Source organism: Podarcis pityusensis (genome assembly GCF_964106645.2).
Source record: "Podarcis pityusensis genome assembly, chromosome: 14".
In the NCBI taxonomy this organism is placed as follows: domain Eukaryota; kingdom Metazoa; phylum Chordata; class Lepidosauria; order Squamata; family Lacertidae; genus Podarcis; species Podarcis pityusensis.
Window position 1 is genome coordinate 17,809,645 of NC_138039.1, and position 18,931 is coordinate 17,828,575.

The 18,931-nt window shown below is 43.8% G+C and overlaps 1 protein-coding gene across 6 annotated transcripts; it reads left to right on the forward strand.

Moving 5' to 3' along the window:
• Positions 1–1,597: 1,597 nt before the first annotated feature.
• Positions 1,598–18,095, forward strand: VRK3 (VRK serine/threonine kinase 3). 6 transcript variants are annotated; one of them, XM_080981615.1, is made up of 15 exons: positions 2,330–2,526; positions 2,635–2,767; positions 3,637–3,764; positions 5,934–6,080; positions 6,405–6,551; positions 7,050–7,102; positions 8,155–8,221; positions 9,281–9,365; positions 9,864–9,966; positions 11,363–11,455; positions 11,940–12,072; positions 13,523–13,643; positions 14,478–14,536; positions 16,611–16,758; positions 17,609–18,095. In XM_080981615.1, exons 2-15 carry the CDS (start codon positions 2,742–2,744, stop codon positions 17,703–17,705), a joined length of 1,407 nt encoding a protein of 468 aa, XP_080837741.1. In that variant the 5' UTR covers positions 2,330–2,526; positions 2,635–2,741; the 3' UTR covers positions 17,706–18,095. The 6 variants fall into 6 exon arrangements, with proteins under 6 accessions (XP_080837739.1, XP_080837738.1, XP_080837743.1 ...); XM_080981613.1 differs by lacking the exons at positions 2,330–2,526; positions 2,635–2,767 and adding an exon at positions 1,598–2,042 and having other exon boundaries at positions 7,053–7,102; XM_080981612.1 differs by lacking the exons at positions 2,330–2,526; positions 2,635–2,767 and adding an exon at positions 1,602–2,042.
• Positions 18,096–18,931: the final 836 nt, after the last annotated feature.

Consider the following 18,931-nt stretch of genomic DNA (forward strand, 5'->3'; position numbering starts at 1 on the left):
TGTTCTAGGACCAATCAGACTGCTGCCTTTTGGATCCTATTGTTCTAGGACCAATCAGACTGCTACAGTTTGGATCCTATTCAACTCAGTACATAACAAAAATATTAGAACATATTTGTCCCCAGTGGTGGGGGTATCTATTTTCACATGTGGGTTGTAGGTTACGTGGGTGGCTATTTTCAGGGAAGAATTATTACCAAACAATCACTTTTCAATACTTCAGCAGACTTGCTCTTGGTATTTGATGGGAAAGCGACAGGTATCTTACACAAAGATTAATTGACTTTTCTGCATAGCCAAAAACTGGAAAATATTTTGGAGGAATTATATTAACAGGTATGGACTATAGCTTTGATGGAAAGAGTTATAGCCTAAGTGGTAGACCTTATTTTGCATGCAGAAAAAAGGTCCCAGTTTCATTTCCTGGCATATCCAGGTATGACTTGGATTTAAAACTCTTGAAGCTGCTGCCAGCAAGTATAGACAATACCATACTGAGCAAGTTGGAGAAATGGTCTGACTATAAGGCAGCTTCATGTTTCTAGCTTTTTCAGCTGTGCAACCCCTTTTTGAGGCAACTGGTACCAATGTTACTCTGGGATAGCAGCCAAAAATCTTCCTGCTCATGTATTTCAGTTGTACATTGTTTTTATTAGCTTTAAAAAAAACCCCTTGGAATCCATTTTGATTTTTTTAGGAAAGGAAGTATTTTAGGTTCAGTAACCAGACCATTCTGGTCTGGGATTTATTTAGTAAGCATTTGTGTATAACATAAGTACCGTATTGGGAAGACCAACTTGCAAAACAGTGGGGGCTGGAGAGATGCAGATAAGACCTCATGACGGACAGCTCTTTAAAAAAATGGACGCCTGCTGGCAGCATCCTTTCTCAGTCATTTTTGCAGGTCCCAGCAACTACAGGAAAAGCTACTGTACTTTTTAAAAAAAGTATTCCAGCAATGCCAAGCAGCTGTTGTTATGCCTCCAGAATGTTGTGTGGTGCTACAGTTGTGGGCAGTGTCTGTATAAAGAATTGCCATTTTGTTGAAGAATCCTTGTCTACCCTTGAGGGAGGATACTTCATTCCCTCCTAGTAAACTTGTGCTGGTAGTTATTGATGTGTATCCACAGCAGTGACCAGAGGAATGACCACTGAGGAGCACAGAGGGAAGAAATGCCATGGCGCACCTGTAGCAGCAAACTGGATGCCATCATCTGCAATAAAATATGCCTACAGCCACAGCAGGCGCTTTAACTCTCCAGCGGCTTGACTTCCATCGTCTCCTGAGATGGATGGATGCCAACTAACAATCTTAAAGTTTTTCTCTTCAAGAGGATAAAACCCTGCCGCTTCAAACAATATCCCTAACAGGGTCTTCTGTGCAAAACATCTCCAAATTGGGATTCCTCTGCGTACAATCCTCCGGCTAGTTTTAAAGGGATGACGGCTGCAATCCCATATGTGCATACCTTGGAGTAAGACCCCCCCATTTAAAAGAAAAAATGGGGTAAAACTATGGGTGTTGTGCCAGAGCGGGAAGCAAGTCTCCCCCCGCCCCGCACACCTTTTGCTGGAGTCGTTATCAACATGCACTTTTTCTTTCGGATATCTTAGCATGTTTCTTGCCTACCTAGAAATACAGGAAGCCCCAGATTTTATTTTCCTGGTGCCCCCACTGAGTAAAACACGCGTGAAAGATTGGTGGCGCTTGATGAATATGAACAAAGGGGGATTAAGCGCCACAGGTATGAACCGGCCGGGCAGGTTCTGAAAGCGGTCCCTGTGGGCTGGGGAGCTGAGCCGCCGGAGGGCGTCGCTGGAGGCGGCCTGTCAGGAGAAAGACTCGCGGGGGGCGCTTCCGTGAGGTCGGCGGGCCGGGCAGGACGAGGTAACGGGCTTCCTTCTTCGCAGGCAGACCGGAGCCCCACTGGAAGCGACATGAACAGGTTTGGCAAAGGACGCAAGAGGCCGGAGGCCGAAGAGGGAGACGCCTCCTTTGCCGCTGTTGCTCCAGCCTACAAGCGGGCGAAGGCCGGCGCTGGGTGGGTACGAAGGCGAGCAGTCGCGGTGAGCCGAAGAAGCTCCGTGTGGCCCAGCATGGCCGCCGCCGCCGCTGCTGCGTGAAGCTGTTTATGCGGCGGGAGAGGCGCCGCGTTAGTTTCTTGCAGCCGGAAAAGCCCGGGAGTAGCAACGTCCTTCCAGAAAAAGACAGCGATGTTTTGTATAACATCCATATGTCATATATTGCTTCCACAAAGAATCCTGGGAGTTGTAGTTTCACTCAACCGAACAGAGTTACAGTTCCTAGCACGCTTACACCAAGCGACATTTGGGGGTGGGCGAGGAGGCACGAGCTTTAGATGTCCGATGGGATGTGCCTTAGATCGTGTGTGGTGTGGATCTGCAGGGGGCTGTCCCCGGGATTTTCGATCTGTTTTTATTTGAAACAAATAAAAATGAAAAGAGGAGCTCTCTCTCTCTCGCAGAATTCGTGGTGGCTCAAAATGCCTCCCGGAGAGGAGGATTGTGAGTTATAATAATTATAATAATTATTATTTATACCCCGCCCATCTGGTTGGGTTTCCCCAGCCACTCTGGGCGGCTTCCAACCGAATTAAAAACTTCCCTAAACAGGGCCGCCTTCCTGACAAGGGAGGGGAAGCGACTTCAGGAAAAAGGGTCACTTGGATCCGAAGGCGAGGGTGGCCACCTCATAACGTTTCTTAACGTGTAAGATTTATATGCTGTGTTTCTTTAAAAAAAGAAGGTAAGCCAGGTTACTCTTGTTTCTTTTCTTTTTTAAAAAAGCACACCTCCTGTGTTTTGAAACCAAAACTGGAACCTTAGTGAAATGTGTTTGGGCGCACAGTACTGCCTTTACCCTGCCCCGCAATTAAAATAAAATAAAATGGCTCACTATATATACAGTATAATCTATACTGTAGAGAGAGAGAGAGACAGAGAATGTATTAAAAACAGCTTCCAAAAACATGCACTGTCTGTCTTGGTGCTTCCCCACCCCCTTAGTTGCCACTGCAGCTTTAAAAGTTTTTAAAGAGCAAGTGTGGTGTAAAGGTTAGAGTGTCAAGACTAGGGCATGGGTCAAATCCCCTCTCAGCCATAAAGCTCCCTGGGTGATCTTGGGGCGCTCGCTCAACCTAACCTGCCTTACAGGATTGTTGCAGGGATTAAATGAGGAGTAGGTGAATTATGTGAACTAAGATGGAATATTAAATAAGTTTTAGGGACCTTGGGTTATTTTATTAATTGCACGTCTTTCCCATTTTTACCCTAAGGTACTTAAGGTATGCATGTGTTTCTACCTGGTCTCTCTCTCTCTCTCTCTCTCTCTCTCTCATACACACACACACACACACACACACACACAAAAAGCCCAAAGCATCCCCCCTATTTTGTTAGCTGCTGCTTTCCCCACTCCTTTTTACCACATGAAGATTAATCACTTGCTCTTATAAATTGCCTTTGGAGTTTTAGATAGTAGGTAAATTGAGCCCTATCAAAATATTCACTGATGCAACAACCAAATCCAAATTATGAATATTACTTTCCAATTTTGAGGCTTGCAGCTATTTATGTTCACCCACTCCCCTCTTCTCTCTCCCACTGTTTTTGTAGAATGGTCAATTTTTGCCCGCAGTGTGGACAGAAGGTTGAGGCATCCTTTAACTTTTGTGCCTCCTGCGGTGCCAGACTTCCTGCAGAAGAAGAAGCCATGCAGATCACTCCAACTTCTTCAGTGAAAGGTAGGAATGTTTAGTCAAATGTGGCAGCTGACAAACATTACCTATCTGATGACCCAGCTGAAAGTCCTTTGAGGCTAAACCTAACTTATTTTTCCTATTTAACATGAAGCACATTTATTAGCAAGGGAGAATGGATGGCACGAAAAGGAGATGTAAACCCATACAGTGAGTGATGTTTAAATCTAAGATACTGATCTCCATATTATGCCTGATTTTGTTAGGAATTCACTGCCTGCCAATCCACCCCCTCACCCAACAGCTGTCAAGTGGAAATAGTTGCAGGGAAGTTAGTTATAAGCATGACATTTTGTCACCCAGTAATGAACATGGGTCCTTGTTTGCTTTGGAGAGATGAAGGTTAAGAGCCGGAACCATTCAGGGATCGTAGACAGGAATGTTAAACAGGGCCCAGCACCAGCTTTTAGAGCCTTCCCTCACCTTTCAGATTTTGCTTATTTAAGGGCAGCTGGGCCAGTGATGGCGGCGCTAAGCAGATCTTTGCTCAGTACCACTGCCAGGCTGCCTTCCCTGCCCTGCCACCCATGCCCCTTTCTCAAGCAGGTAGTTTATCTCCTGTGTGGTAGCTCAGCAACAATGCCAGGGGGAGCTCCAATCTGTGTGCTTGAACTTGCGTTCATAATATACACGCATCAGAAGTGGAGGCAGTGTAACTAAGATGATGGGGTCAGCGAGTGTGGGTTTGTGACCTAAAGATTTGGTTGTTGCTGCTGCCAAGCCATCCCCCAGTTCCCACAGGCTGCCTCCATGGGGTGACAGGAGACCAGCTGGCTTACTATAGCAGCAGTGAGGCAGTATATTCCTGGGTATGCCATACTGCCCAAATATTGTAAAAAGACATTTAGCCAAATTTCTATACCCCTTAATTGTAAAAAAAGAAAAAAAGACCACTTAGTGGTTTATAAAGATTTTTTAAAAATTGAAGTTCTTAATATAAAGTTAAAAACTGTATTTAAAAGCATTCCAAAAGTTATTAAAATCAGTGGTAAGCTAAAATGTGATTAAAACACATGCCACCTTTTACATGTCTTGATATGGATGCCTAAACAAAAATGTTTTAAGCAGGTGCCAAAGAGAGTACAAACTTGTAGGGTTGCTATATGTCCTCTTTTCCCAGGACACATCCTCTTTGTCATGGGAATGTACAATGAGAGTCCAGGGACATCACAAGGGGGGTGCAGGGGGTTTGGTGCATCCCGGGTGTCATGCCTGGGGGGGGGTAACAAAATCCGCCCCATGCAGATTGGTGTGGCGTACCCCTGGTGGGTGGATTTTCGTGATTGGCGCAATCGTCGTCATGAAAATCAGCCGACTGATCGCCGTCCGCCAATCATGCAAATCCAGCCGCCGATCATGCAAATCCACCTGGTGGCTGGGTGGATTTGCATGATCAGCAGGTGGATTTTCACAACAATGATTGCGCCAATCACGAAACTCCACCTGCTGGGGGGTGCGAATACCACTCACCGGGGGGGTCAGCCTGAGAGGCTCCCATCGGGCAGATGTGACCTCTAATTTGCTCTTCAAAATATGGCATCCCTAGAGTGGGTGCCTGTCTGATGTCAATAGGCAGGGAGTTCCAAAACATAGAAGGTGTCATACTAAAAGATCAATTTCATACAAGTGTGGAACGTGTATTATGTGGTACCTGTAACAGTATTTATGAAATCTATTTATTTATAAAAAATATTTATATACCAGTTACAGGTAGGTAGCCATGTTGGTCTGCCGTAGTCAAAACAAAACAACAACAAAAATTCCTTAGAGACCAACTAAGATAGTTATTGGTATGTAAAAAATAAAAAAATAAAAAATAAAAAAAGATAGTTATTGGTATGAGCTTTTGTATCTGAAGAAGAGTGCATGCACATGAAAGCTCATACCAATAACTAACTTAGTTGGTCTCCAAGGTGCTACTGGAAGGAATTTTTTTATTTATATACCACTGTATCATAAAAATATATCACATCTGTTTACAGCAATATAAAAACATTGAACCAGACAGCACCAGTTCTGCAGACTGAAGCAAGGAATAGGAACACCTTGAATTTGGCCTGGTAACAAATAAGCAACCAGTGCAGATCTATGAGTAGAGGCAGTTGGCCTGCCTGTAAACACCTTTGTTGTTCTGACAGTGCTACCTTTTATCAGGGCTAAACCAAGAAGACCAAGATCAGCTGCCGAGGTCTCCTGCAAAGAAAAAGGCAGAAATATTGCCAGACAAAGGAAATGCTGCTTCTGCAGTTAAATGGAGCTGGTCACCTTCTGTATCACCTACTAAATCACCAAAGGCAAAAGGTGAGGATTTTAGCTCTGCATATGGTTGTATTTGGTGATGATTCCAGGCGGGTGGGTGGTTGGCTGGCTGGCTGGCTGGCTTTGAATTTTTGCACAAACTCCTGTTGTGTTTCTCTTTCTGTATTTTCTTGTTTAAAACCCATTGCTATCGCAGTGCTAACCATTTTCATGAAATTTGCCCCCAAAACTAGTTTTCCTCGTTTACACATCCCAATACTGAGGACAAGGGGAGCAATATTGGGGGCAGAGTGAGTCCCCACTCTGAATTCCTAGCACAGTGGGCTACAAATCTAAGTAAGAATTACTTGTGTCTCTCTTGTAAAGCAAAGCCCAGCTACCGATCTCCCAGGAAGGACAGGAGTGCCACTGTGAGACCTCTCCCAGAGGGTGAGATCCTAACAGACCTGAACAACAAGCAATGGAAGCTTGGGAAACTTCTGAGCGAGGGTGACTATGGACTGATGTATGAAGGTACAAGATGTGCTTGCATGGTATTACATTCTGGAGAGAATGCAACCACCTTTTCTGTGTCCCACTTTATTAAGGAAAATCTGCCCTTAAGGTGTTTTTTAAAAGGGCTATATCTGCTCCTATAGATATATCAAATCAAATCAACAGGCAGCAAGAACAAAACAAAAAAAAATGAGTGGCAGAAAAAACAGCAAAAATAAAACACTGACTAAAAGCTGAGCTGCTGACACTGCTATCTCTGATCTATGCTAACCATTTCCTAGAATCCTTTGCTGTGGTTGCAGTGGACATACAAAGGTTGTGTCCGAAGGTTGCAGTGTTGGCTTTGTTGTCCAGATCTGCTCCTTGCTCAGCGTATTTAAGTACTCTGATACCTATTGTTTCCGAGGTGGTACTGTATCAATATAACAAGAGTGAAATAAAGTTAACCTACTTCATATAGTAGGTGCAGATCTCCTGGGTTACCTATTAACCTTACTTTATTCCATCCTTTCACAGCAGTGTGTGCATCCGAAGCTTGCCGTTCCCAGCGGAAATACTCCCTCAAACTTGTGAGTTCAGCTCTCTGTGTTAGGTGTATCCTAGATCATTCTATGTGCTGGAACTGGGATCTGAGCTTGGCAAGATGTAGGTCAAAGGTACAACAAGGCAAACACAGCAGGAGGACTTGGAGCTTGTCTCTTCCAAATAGTTCCAATAATCAGTGACACAAAGAAGGACTTGAAGTATGAAATCACACATAGAGGAAGCAGGTCAGAGCACCCAGACTCTCTTGTGCTTTACAAGAAGAGTTCACAGGCTTTTCTCAAGAACAGGACTAATAAAAGGCAAGGTACAGAGAGAGGCTGCTAAGCCTAGAATGGCAATAGAAGTAGGATACTGGGTGCTAGGTGATGCCCAACATTGGTCATGCTCAAACTAGAGCCATTGAAATTAATGAGTAGATTGGTTTCAATGTGTCTTCTCTGAGTTTTGCTAACATTGGCTATCTCCCGATGGTTGAACTGGTAGGAGCTGTGTGTAAGGCATAGTAGCTTCATTCTGTGACCATCAGGGGTGTCTCCCCATGGCCCTCTGTGATTTCAAAATACCCACCAGAGCCTTAACATTTTTGTATTTTCCTATCTATAAGGATTGACAACTTTCTTTTAAAAATAAATAAATCACCACTCATACACAAAAGAAAAACACACATGGTTGTATCCAAGTTCTCCTCTGAGTGGATCAATGAAATTGATGGGCTATGTCTATAGATTTCAGTGTGTCTACTCTCAGTAGGACTAGCACTGAATACAACACAAATTCTATTCCTAATGCTTGTCACATGTGGGTTGTATTATTCTAACTGCACTGGTCATTGGCTGTGGTTCATTGGGATGACATTCCTGGTGGTATTCTGGTCTAACTTACTACATCTGCTCCTCTCTGATTTCTCTCATTTGTAAAGTGGAAGTGGAATTCTTTACTTGCCTTTGTGAAGTCTATTGAGTGTTAGAGAAGCTATGTAAAGAGAATTGCTTTAACATGGTAATTAAAGTGCAGGGTGGGGAGGTGCAGTGAGGCAATAAAAAGAATATCTGTGCCAGTTTCTCTCCCTTCTCAGGATTGCAAAGATGGACGGCTCTTCAATGAACAGAACTTTATGCAGCGAGCTGCTAAGAAGGCCACAGGTAGGAATTGATGAGTCATTAAAGTGACTATATGTTTAAAGCAGTATAGTACCACTTTAAGTAGTCATGGCTTTCCACAAAGAGTCTGGGGAACTGTAGTTTTTTTTTAAGGTTGCTGAAAGTTATTAGGAGGCCCCTATTCCCCTCACAAAGCTACAATTCCCAGAGTGGTTTTACAGCCAGTCCTTCTCCCCAGGGAGCTGGGAATTGCAGCTCTCTAAGAGGAAAAGGGGCCTCCTAACAGTTCTCAACACCCGTAACAAACTTTGGTGGAAGCCATGACAGTTTAAAGTGGCATGACACTGGTATTACTTTAAACTTATAGTGCAGATGGAGACTGTGCCTCAGGAGAGGGACACAGCGTTCACCAGTGAGTTCTTGGGGTCTGTCTGTTGTTGTTTTTATAAAAAGTAAAGGTAAAGGACCCCTGGACGGTTAAGTCCAGTCAAATTTGACTATGTCTCTGTTTTGCCTTTATGTAAGCCTTGTGAATAAGTGATGCCTTTTCCCAAGGCATTTGAGGAGGACCCATGGAGCTCTGGCTAGATGAAGAGGTGGTGGTCAGCCCTAGTATTAGGAGTCAGCTTGTAGTCAGCCCTAGTATTAGGAGTGGTGGTCCTGAGGGATGGAGATGACCCCCCCCCAAAAAAAGACGTGATGTTTTATTACAAAAATTCCCTAATCTTCTTGTTACTGTCTTTCTCTCTTGTTCTCCCTCTGCTATTATTAAGGCTTAGTAGGCTGATTCTAGAAACTAGTCAGGGCTTTTTTTCAGCCTGAATTTTCTGAAACTCAGTTCCTGCACCTCTCAGGGGAGGGCTATTGCCATTATGAGAGAACAAGGGAGGTGTTCGTGGTGAGTTCTGCCTCTTTTTCTAGAAAAATAGCACTGGAACTAGCTATGTCTTGAGATGGGGAGGGGCACTCTCCCCCACACTGTGCATAACACAATCCTGATTAACATAGTCCTGACCTCTGGAGTGAATGGAAGGAGGCAACATGGACAAGGAAATCACTTAACAGAAGTAAGACCAGTGTTCTCTCTGTCTCTCTTTGTAGTGGAGAAGTGGAAGAAACAGCATTCAGTACCATTGCTGGGGATCCCTAATTGCGTTGGATTTGGCCTCCACAATAGTAACTACAGGTTAGGAAGCTTTGCCATGGGAACTCCTGTGAGCCATCCTTCCCTCTACTGCCCAAATCCTTCCTCTGCACTATGCTATCTCATCTTACTTTCACCATCAATGTTGCTGTTTTCTCACAATCCCTTTGGCTCTCTTTTGTACTGTTGCTGAACCCATTTTCTTTATTCAATTGCTATTCTATTTTCCCAGAAGAGCAAATTAGACATTGATTTTATTATTTTAACCGTTGCTCCGGAGCCTCTTTTTTGTGCTTTTGACTTTCTTTGTCAGTCTACCTCCTGCTTTGAATTCTTCTACTTAAGATTTCTGGTAGTATTGCATTTTGAATATGCTAGCTTAGGGAGTGTGGTCGTGGCCATAGTGCTGCAGTAAGGGGAGCTGAAAGAAATTGAATTTCTCCCATTACAGATCCTGATTACAGATCCACAATAGTGGATGCAAACCTCAAACAAATAGCACAGTTCACATGCTGCGGTGTTATCTCTTTTGACTGGCAGGTTCCTGGTCTTCTCTTATCTGGGCCGCTCCCTTCAGTCCATCCTGGATGACTGTGCAAAGAAGATGACGGAGAAAGCAGCCTTGCAGCTTGCAGTCAGACTGGTATGAAACGCCCAAAAGGAGAATGGATGAAAAGGAATCTTCTCAAAAAGTCTCTTTGTAAAACGGAGGCTTTTTTTGCCACTGCAGGCCAGCTTTGGGCCCAGGGAATTATGGGTGATTGCCATGCTTCAACAAGAATAACCTGGAGAGTAGTTTCATTCCTTTCATCCTTGATCAAAGCTATGCTTTAAAGTAGAAATAATGCAATGCTGCTGTATTTAAATCTGACAGTTGTCCCCCCTCCCCCATTCTTGAAAAGTGGCCTTGCAAGGGTGAGATTTGCGTCAGAAGTGGCGCAGCAGATGATTCTTAACCCTTTCCCATCCAATTCATTTACCCCTCATACTTTCTTCCCTACCAAGTGCCCTGCAGAGTTCTAAGCCAGTGTTTCTAAGATGAGAAAAGTTCTGGAAACTGATGAGGGGAGCTGCAAACAACTGGATGACAGGAAAAGAATCTTGCACAACAGCCCACCCTTCTCCTTTAGAGGAGGAAGGTTTTACTTCTCCCTCTTGGTCTGGTAGATGGAACCATTAATATTAGCCTCCTCCTCCCTGCCACACACCCAGCAGCAGAATGGAGAGAGAGTCCCCACCCATTTTCTGGTTCTGCCTGCTCATCCACTACCCACAAGCCCCTTTTTCTGCTTTGCTCCTCTCCCATCTGTACCTGGGCAGGGTTGAGCTTTGGATTGCATAGCCAACACCATGTTCCTCCTTCAAAGATTCGGGTTATTCTCAAATGTTTCTCCCTTCTCCTCAAAGAAGGAGGGCTTTGAAGCCAAGGGCCTACTTCAGGAGCTTGACTCCTAGGTCAAGCAAGATGGGAGGAAGCAGACCTTATGAAGCAAAGGCTGCTGCTCTGTGAGAGTAGCTGCCACCTGCAGTTGTGGAGAGAAGGAACCAGAAGATACAGTGACTCTGCCAGGCAGAGTGTTAAATCTGGTAAACACTAATCGAAATAAATCCCTTCCTGAAGGTGTTTTGCAGGGGAGAAGCCTCTGTGAGTTTAATGTTGCATGTGGCTGTGTTGTCACATTTAAGCTTGGTCCTCAGAACTGCAAATTAGCATGACTAGAGTGCAGTGCTGTGCAGGATCTTTCCCAGGTTGTTTGCACAGTAGGGTTTGGGTAATTATCTCCAGTCCTTACAGAGCTGCACTTCGCACTATGTGGCCTGATCAGCTCTGTGCCTATGGATTTTAGGAATACAGTCCTCTATGAACAGACATAGAGTGGCTTAAGCTATGTGAATGTTTCGGCTGTGCTTTTCCAGAGGCTATATGTCAAACATCCATGCGCCATCACCAGCAGAAAATACTCTGGTTAGGAGTAAGTCTGAGAAATGCAGGCATTCCAAGGGTGTCATTTTTCCTCTGCCTTCAATTTTGTCTTTAGGTGGATGTTCTGGAGTTCCTCCATGAGAATGAGTATACCCATGGGGACATCAATGCTCAGCACATATATGTGAATCCAGCTGACCTTGCTGCGGTAAGGAATGGAGCAGGGACAGACAAGGAATGTGTCCTTGCTGAAGGGTGTTTCTGTAGGATAGGAGAACATAATTTTTGTTCTACAGAGCTCCCCCAAGTATAGACATAAGAGACTCTCTTCCATCCCTACTGTTAAGAATAGCCAGTCCAAAAAGTTCCTTCCTTTTCCTCTCATCTTGCCTGCAAACCCTACACTATTGCTCATTCTAGGTTGTGTGAGAGAAGCATGTACTTTCCTTTTACATTCTTACTGCATAGCATGGAAGGAGCAGTGATTCTTAGGGAGCAGTGATTCTTATGACTGCACCTTCTGGCTCCATTTATTCTGACCTTGGTGCCTTCCTGGCTGTTGCTTAAGGGCACAAGGCAATTGCAAATGTTGCTGAGTAGCAGATACTAAGGGGTGCTTTGCAAGGCCAGGCTGGTAGATCTTTGTCTTTTTGCTGTTGGGTTACTCTCTCCTCCTCCTCTTCTTCCCCCAGATCACCCTGGCAGATTACTGCTTTGCTTTCCGGTACAGCCCTGGGGGGAAGCATGTACATGAATGCGAAGGCAGCAGGACACCCCACGAGGGCACCATAGAGTTCATCAGCATTGATAGCCACAAAGGAGCCGGTGGGTGATAATGTTGCACTGTAGAAACAGACTGGGTGGGCAGTATAAGCCATTGTTTTGATTCAGTCTGTGGTCTTTTCTCCTGTGCCCTTGATCATACTTCTCCAGGAGCTGGCTCTTCTCTGACTAACTTGTTGGTCCCTTGCACAAAAGAAGTGCTTCCTTATTCCTGTGGAATAAGGCTCTCCAGTTTGCCTGGCCTTCAGCTTCTTCTCTTCTTAACAAGCTTTGAGATGACCTGTTTATTGAGCACTCATCTTGCTTCATTTACTTTGCTTATGGAGAGGGTTCAGCAACACTGGCTTTTTATTGAACTTTCATTCTGATTTGTTTGCGGGAAGGTTAGACAATGTTGCATCAAGTGTTATTCCACACTTTCCAGTGCATTTTCCTGTCACTTTCCTTATCACAAAATGCCCAGGTTTTTTTGGGGGGGGGGAATGGGGTTGTTACACATGGCCTCCAAATAAGCTTTAACTGCACAGCAACAATCCAAAAGTGGCATTAACTTGTTGTGCACTTGAAGAGGTCACTGTATCTCCATGCTTTTGCGCTGCCTCTAGGCCAACCTTCCCCAGCCTGGTACCCTCCAGATGTTTTGGACTTCACTTCCCATTAGCCCCAACCAGAATGGCTCACGGTCAGGAATGGTGCAAGTTGTAGCACAGAAGTATTTGGAAGGCAACATATTGGGAGAGGCTGCTCTTGGCAGTCAAGATCTTACTTTTCCCCATGTCTACATGCTCTCAGTGATTAATCACTAAGGACTAATTCTAGTTGGCTGGGTTGCAGGCTAGCATATTTAATTTTTGAGGCTATTTCGTTTTTGGTGCATGAGGAAAAAGGAAATGTTGAAGTTGGCTTTATGTTCTAACAGCAAGAGGCAGCTCATGTATTTTTAAAACTTTGACTTTTCTTGCACTTCAGTCACATCCACACCATACATTAAACCATATTTAAAGCACATAGCTTCCTCCGCATAATCCTGGGAACAGTAGTTTATCCCTTGCATAGCTACAATTCCCAACACCCTTAAGAAACTGCAGTTCCTATGATCATTTTGGGGAAGAAATGTGCTTTGGTGTGGGTGTGATTTTCCTACTTCCTATTGCAAAAAGAATTCTATATTTAGGTAACATGCAAATAAATGTCGTCATTCAGTTGCTTGTTTGGTATTTTTCACAGAGCAAAGGAGATGCAGAGAGATCATCTTAGTTACAGCCTGTCTTTTGGAGGTGTTGTAAGATTTTATTAATTGCCTGGAGACCTTAAGGCAAGTAAAACCCTAAAATAAATAGTGGAGAATTGAAGCACATGCTAAGGCAGTGATTTACCCAAGATGTGACTGCAGGCCATGTGAGCCACTGTGATTATAAGGCTGTACCCCAATTTCTGTACTGTACTGTTGATGTTCCATACTTGGATATGCTTTCTTTTTCTATCCTGTTAGCTCCATCTCGTCGTAGTGATCTTGAGTCTCTGGGTTACTGTCTAGTGAAGTGGCTGTGCAGATGTCTTCCCTGGTCTGAGGACCTTGACTGTCCCTGTGTGGTCATGCAGAAGAAGGAAAGGTGTGTGCTATGCATGGGAGATGTCCCTGGTTTCATCATGACCACCTCTCTGTCCTTGCTATGTGAAAAAGAAAACTTGTAGTAGATAGCTAAAAGCTGCTAGATACAACTGCCATCCTTCCTGATTGTTAGCCATGCTGGCTGGGCCCCCAGCAGCATCTGGAAGGCTATAGATTCCCCATTCCTTGTGCTAGGGCTTTCAAACTAGTATTAGTATAGATTTCCTTGGTCAGTTGCAACAGTCATCAAGACTAGCCATTGTGAGTTCCCTCACTTGGTATACTGGTGCTTGGCTCTGCCTCCTTGCTGGTCTTATACTCTCCCTCCTTCACAATCCCAAAGTACCGTATTTATGCAAATCTAATGCACCATCGGATCGAATGCACACCTCAGTTTTCAAAACCTTGAAACCAAAAAAGTATTTGCTGGCGAATGTAAATGTGCCATCAAATCTAATACACACCCTAATTTCCCCGACGTAATTAGGCCAAAGAAGGTGTGCATGACATTCGAGTAAATACAGTAGTTGGAGAACACATATTGTTCCTTGAAACTGCCATCAAGCTTCATTGTTTTCTAGACTGGCTGACACCCGTGGTTTAAGACAACAGCAGAGTCTGGCAACTAACTGCTTGACAACCATTGTGTCACTTGCAGTGCACAGTCTGGGACAAATATCACATTCACCCAACATGCAAGATGGGCCCTAGCTTGTGCATTCATATTTGGGGCATTTTGAGTAGGAGAGAATAAGGGTGTCTTTTTAAAATTATCAACTCAGCCTTATTTTTCTCTACCTCTTCTTTGAGGGGCTCACCAATTTTTCTGTTGTAGGTACAAAGCAGATGTTATCAAGTCTCCAAGTCTCTCCTTTGACTGGAAATCAAATCCAGGTACAAGCTTCACATTTGCACCCCAGCTTTCTTTTAGGGACACCATGTGGTGTATGTTGTGAAATCTCATTTTCTTCCTTTTATTATTATTTTTTTCATTTTTATTTACTTGTTGGTAAACAGGTCCCCATATTCACTTTCATTTTCTCTTAATTCTCCTTAGCCATCAAAGCCGTCCTAAATATGGCTTGTTCTAGTGTGTGCCTTTTTTTTGTCTCCTCACACAAAGCACATAGACAGCCTCTCAAAGCTCTTACTGAGACAGTCCAGCAGTTGCTTTTCCTGTGAGATGAAAGCTTCCCTGTACAGGGGGTAATGACTTGAGTGAGACCAGTTTAGAAGTTTTAACTGGCTTGGTCTGATAGCAACAGTGAAGGATTGTTTTTCCTTGCATACAGAAATAGCCAATGTGATAAGCACCAAGATTTCTACTTCTACTGCATTCTTTCTCTTGACACTTTCCAACATCAGTGCCCCTGCAATGTCCCTGTAATGGTTTATTTGGCAATATGCTCTAGTGCCTTCAACTGGTCCACCTCTGACCCGGAACCATGGGGCCCACTTTCATATATTTACTTTTGATTTATACTTAATACAGTGTTACCTTAACATTACTACTAAATGAAAGCCAGTGATTTCTACACTTGTTCTTAGCCCAAAAGCTGAGAAGCTGTTGAAAACCAGTTGGGATTTTTTTTGTTTCTTTAAAAAAGACTCACAATTTCAGTGGGACACCTGAGTGTTGTTCTAGATTTCATTATATTGAAAGGTGATATTAGAAAGGCTTACAACTCATTTTGTGCCGCTAAACTGTTTTGAGAAGCCTGCTCATAAAGTTAGGTGGTACCAAATGGCAGGGATGACCAAATGGCAGGGATGACTTCAATTGCTGAGAAGCCTGCTCATAAAGTTAGGTGGTACCAAATGACAGGGATGACTGCTTCACTTGCCAATTCTGGTGTTTTTTTTACTAACTGAAATCCAATTTAACTTTTAAGTTTGTATCCCAAGACAGCTCATGGAAGTGTTTCTGCAGCTCAGATCTTAATTTCAGTGTGTCCACAGTGAACAATATTTATACTCGTGGTACACCCTCACACAAATTGCTTTTTAGCTTGTGTTCTAGTGAGCTTATAAGGGAAAGACAATGTGGGGAGCTCTGTGTATGTATGTTTGCATGTGGTGGGGTAGATTTTTTCTGTTTCTGTTGTGCTGAAGACACTTCTGCGTTCCTAGCCCCCAGCATACTTCCATTCTGAACAAAGTCTAGAAAACGATAGAAACAGACTGGAAAGTGAAATAGTTTCCTTGCTCCATAGAGCGCTTCCACACCTCAGGCACAGCTATAGGAAAGTAGGGCATATAGCTGGCCAGAAATACCTTTCTTACTGAAAAAGCCTCTTGCCTTTCTTCTGCCACTTTGCACTACTCATGAAAATTGATAAAATGAGTGTCACATCAGAAGACCACACATAATCCCAACCTACAAGTTGAAGACCTAGGTTCTGATGGACGTATCAAGGGGCTGGGAGCCAGGCGACTGTGCTGTTTCTCTAGCTCTGCTGTCAGATAATGTGGGGCCTGACCTTTACAATGATCTTCTAAAGTGACCATCCTCTAGCCCTGTGGCCGCTTGTCTTTTTACAGACAGGTAAGGCCTTTCGTTTCCAGCAAGTGTTTTTAGGCGCTCTCTAGAAGTAGGTTTTTACTACCCATGTGTTCCATCTGGTTTGAACCATACCGTAAAGTTGCTTTACTGTAATTTGGTGATTTTTTAAATTTGATAATTTAAAATTTTTGCTAGAGTGCCTTGAACGGGTTTACATTGAATGCCAGGATAAAACTATTGTGAGCACATAAATAACACATCTAGCTTGCTCTCTTTGATGCTTGTGGTTTCGTTATGAGCTCACTATGGTTGCAATGTGGTCTCCATGAAGGGTATTGAGCACACAGCCGAGCCAAATCAGCCACATTTTCAGATGCCATCTGGGTCAACAACGTGGGAATACTGGAATGACTGCTTTGTAGGAGCTGGCTATTCTCATTTGACAACCATGTTGACCTTTTCTAGAAGCCCTGAAGAGCTACCTGCTACAAGTGATGTCCCTGGAATATGAAGAGAAGCCAGACTATGAAGAGCTACGCACTGTCCTGAGGAGGCCTCTTGAGCTGATGAGAACATCTGCCTATGACTCAGTGATCTCAAGGTGGTACCCTAGGTAATGTGCTAATACTGGTTGCATTCTCTTCAGCTTTCACCTCTCTGAGAAAACACAGGTCGTAACTAGACATGGCAGCGGCAAACCTGTGTGTTGGGTACAAACACCTTGTTTTGTGGTCTGGGTGTTCTACAAAATGTTTAGAGTTGGTCCTTTGCTACAGAGATGCAACCCTGACAGTTTTTAGATGAAAAGCTAGTTCTGCAAGTTAATATATCGATTATTATCTTTTCCCTACCAATGTCCACAGATGATTTTTCCATTGAAGTAGCTATAGAGAGTGTGCTATCTTAATGCTCTGTAGCAGATGTCTTTGTTGTCGTGCTAAGTTGTGAGCTGGCTTTAGGCAAAGGTTGTACTCTAGATGACTGTATCTGATAACAGATACAAACCCTTGTCACCTGGTAGCTTGGCACTGTGGGTTAAACCACAGAGCCTAGGACTTGCCAATCAGAAGGTCGGCGGTTCGAATCCCCACGACGGGGTGAGCTCCTGTTGCTCGGTTCCTTCTCCTGCCAACCTAGCAGTTCGAAAGCACGTCAAAGTGCAAGTAGATAAATAGGTACCGCTCCAGCAGGAAGGTAAACGGTGTTTCCGTGCACTGCTCTGGTTCGCCAGAAGCGGCTTAGTCATGCTGGCCACATGTACGCCAGCTCCCTTGGCCAATAAAGCGAGATGAGTGCCGCAACCCCAGAGTCGGCCACGTCTGGACCTAATGGTCAGGGGTCCCTTTACCTTTACCTTTAGCTTGTATTTAGGCTTTATTTAGGCTTCCAGTAACATAGGAGGTAAACACTGAAGTAACAAATTGTAGCGTAGCAAGAGTAACAAGTCCTATTGTGCTTTGCAGATCTGGGAAACAGAGAGAAGATGGTAGAGAGAGTCAACCCCACTGGAATATCCTGGAACAGCTGGGAGCACAATTTCCCTTATTTTTTCACACCTGACTTTTAGATTGGGGAGGGAAGTGGAATTTCTTGCAGCTGTTTGTTAGGACCTTGTTGTGACCTTTTATAGAATCAGTCCTATTCTGCTGCACAGCACTGAATTCTGGTTACCGTAAATCCCATATCCCTATTTTATAGACAACTGCTTGAGCAGTATTTTAAAACCGTAACCCCCCAATTTGTTTTTCATGTGCTTTACCTTGTAAATAGTGATGGCTGCTTTGGTTTTGTTTTGAAAGGAGGGAAAACTACAATCTTACATTCATTGTCTTAATTGTGTTTTAATTTTATTTTATTCTAATCTGCCTTGGAGACCTTTTATCAGGTAGAAGGTATTGTGAAGTCTATTAAGAATATTAAATAAAGATATATATTCTGTTGATCTTGTAATCAGCTGTCTTGGGTGAGCTCTTGGGCGGTATTTTGTTGTTTCGCTCATGGCAACAACGACACATGACATTGGGTTCTTCTGCAGGAAATATTCAGGAGCTAGCATCATATTTCTTTACTGTTCACACATTTCCCTGCTTTGATTCACAAGGAGTGAGGGTGTTCAGTGAAATTATGTAAGGGACTTTTTAATGGCCCTGTGTTCTTCTTTCTAGAACAGAAGCAGCCTTTCCCTCCCTCTCTGGTGTGCAGAAACAGTGTAATATTTGAAGAGCAGGCACAGCAGGTTTTTAGCTCAATACGTAGGCCTGGATTCACAATTTACATAACAGACATACCACCAGCCAGCTGAACGATGCTTCAGTTATCAGTCTTGCCTTCCCACTCATGCACCAGGCCAGCTTTCTGACTTTTTATTGTTTAATTTAAAATGGCACACTTGATCGCCTGTCAACTTTTTATTTATTTATTAAAAACACCCCAACCCCCCCCATATATATATATATATATATATATATATATATATATATATAGTTGAGGCTATAGGAGGGAGAGGTGTGTTGCTAAGATCCTGGGCACAAGCCACTAGGGCCTCCACACAGCTAGTTTTACTTGTTTCAAATTGGATCACACTGCAGACTCGCAAAGCTGATTTTCGCCCCCTCCCAGAGCTTTGGGGGGGGGGGGGAGATGAAAAAGTTTGTACTGAAAGTGGTGAGGATACTTCCAAACTAGCTGCACAGTTTAAAAGATCCTAGATCTTTCTTCACCCAGAAGCACCCTGCAAGGATGTGGAAAGGGCCCAACAGTGGTTCTTCCAGAATAAGTGAGGATAT